This window comes from Amphimedon queenslandica, unplaced genomic scaffold (genome assembly GCF_000090795.2).
Source record: "Amphimedon queenslandica unplaced genomic scaffold, v1.1 AMPQUscaffold_5494_Cont22538, whole genome shotgun sequence".
Taxonomy (NCBI): Eukaryota; Metazoa; Porifera; class Demospongiae; order Haplosclerida; family Niphatidae; genus Amphimedon; species Amphimedon queenslandica.
The window spans coordinates 1-1,687 of NW_003554205.1; the positions used below are offsets into that span (position 1 = coordinate 1).

At 38.2% G+C, this 1,687-nt stretch overlaps 1 protein-coding gene across 1 annotated transcript; it reads right to left on the reverse strand.

Moving 5' to 3' along the window:
* Positions 1-325: 325 nt before the first annotated feature.
* On the reverse strand, positions 326-1,681 carry LOC105316068 (pyrroline-5-carboxylate reductase 2-like). Its single transcript, XM_011410869.2, has 7 exons — positions 1,616-1,681; positions 1,336-1,569; positions 1,134-1,218; positions 933-1,090; positions 791-883; positions 644-688; positions 326-593 (listed from the first exon to the last, which is right to left on the reverse strand). The coding sequence occupies exons 1-7, from the start codon at positions 1,619-1,621 to the stop codon at positions 453-455; spliced, it is 762 nt and encodes a 253-aa protein (XP_011409171.2). The 5' UTR covers positions 1,622-1,681; the 3' UTR covers positions 326-452.
* Positions 1,682-1,687: the final 6 nt, after the last annotated feature.

The following is a 1,687-nucleotide window of genomic DNA, read 5'->3' on the forward strand; positions in this document are numbered from 1 at the left end:
GTATATGTATGTATGTATGTTAATTTTTATATCTTATTTGTAAATTTTTTGAAAGAAATATCTACAAGTTTAATGTAGTTTGTGGCCAGATGTTCAGAAATGTGGAGTATAAATATTATCTTTATGGCATTTAAAAATGAATTTTGTTAGTTAATTTTTTGTTCTTGTTCACACCTCAAGGTGTTAACAAGGTGTCAAAAACAACTTGTAATTTTTATAGAACTGCTTTAATTTTTTTCAAAATTTGCATCTTTAAATGTTCATAACAACTTGGAAACAGCTCAAACTTTCTAGTTAGCATAAGACATTGATGTGAAATTGGAAGTGATTTAAAGAGTTAATTTTTGGTATCTTAAAAAAGTCATGTACAAACATGTAAAAATACATCACAAAAATAAACTGATAGAGTTAGTTCAATAAACTAATATTAATAATGAGTTATTCATCTTTAGTTATGATGGAGATCTCAGTTCTTTAGCTCTCTCTGTCCCCCTTTGTACTGCCCCCATCACTCCTCCCCTCACTCCAGCGTCCTCCATCACTTTCAGTCCATGAATGGTCGTACCTCCAGGGGAGGCAACTGACGTCCTTATCTGTAGATCACATGACAATAGGACATGTGACAAGAGAGGGCGTGGCTTACTTCGTGTGGTTTTATTCCTCTTTCAATTACAATCTTAGCAGTACTCTAATGAAATAAAATCAATTTTACCCTTTCTCTCTCTCTCCCTCCCTCCCTCTCTCTCCCTCCCTCCCACCCTCCCCCTCTCTCTCCCTCCCCCCTCTTCACCATCATTGTATATGCTGCTATTTTGTCGGCCATTCCTCGAGGAATACCAACCAGCACTCCTCCATCAGCCAAGGCCTCCATTACTAATCCCATCTGTAATAAATAAATAAATAATAATATCATTATTTCATAATCTTCTTACAAAAGCAACTCCACTGCCAGTAAATGCAGTGAATCCATCAATATATTGCTCTGGAACGTCCTGAGTGAAACCGACGGAATTAAATATATCAAGAAATAACTTGTTGTCATTTTCAGTGCTAAAGTGACCACTAGTATACACTGTCACACCAGCTCTGACTGGAAAATAAAATAAAATACTAAATAAATAAATAATTGGTACCAGAAGATGCAACAGTTGGAAGGCAACGAATTACAGGAAGATGACCCAACATGTCTGCCCTACCCATCTTCCAAGATATTTCTGTCTAGAGAGAGAGGGGGGGAGAAAGAGAGGAGAGAGAGAGAGGGGGGGAGAAAGAGAGAGGAGAGAGAGAGGGGGGGGAGAAAGAGAGGAGAGAGGTCATAGACAATAATACACTGACCTTTTCTTCAATCTGTTTTATGGTGATAGAGGTTGCCACGGAAACAATGAGCGGCCTGAGGTTCCTAGGTAACGGGGCCCCTCCCACCAGTAATTGATTCTCGTCAATGTCCTGATATATCTTCCTTAGTTCTTCAAGGACTGGCAATACTTGATGAGGTTTCACTGAAAGAATAATCACATCACAAGAAAGAACTATGTCTTTATTGTTAGTTGTCACGACAACGCCTAGAGACTAAATATGGGTGTGGTTATTATTGCCTAAAGCTCCTCCCACTTACCTGCATCTTCTTATAGTTTTCGCCATTGGTAGCAAATGAGGCATGAATCTTGAACCTTTTCTGTTTATCATC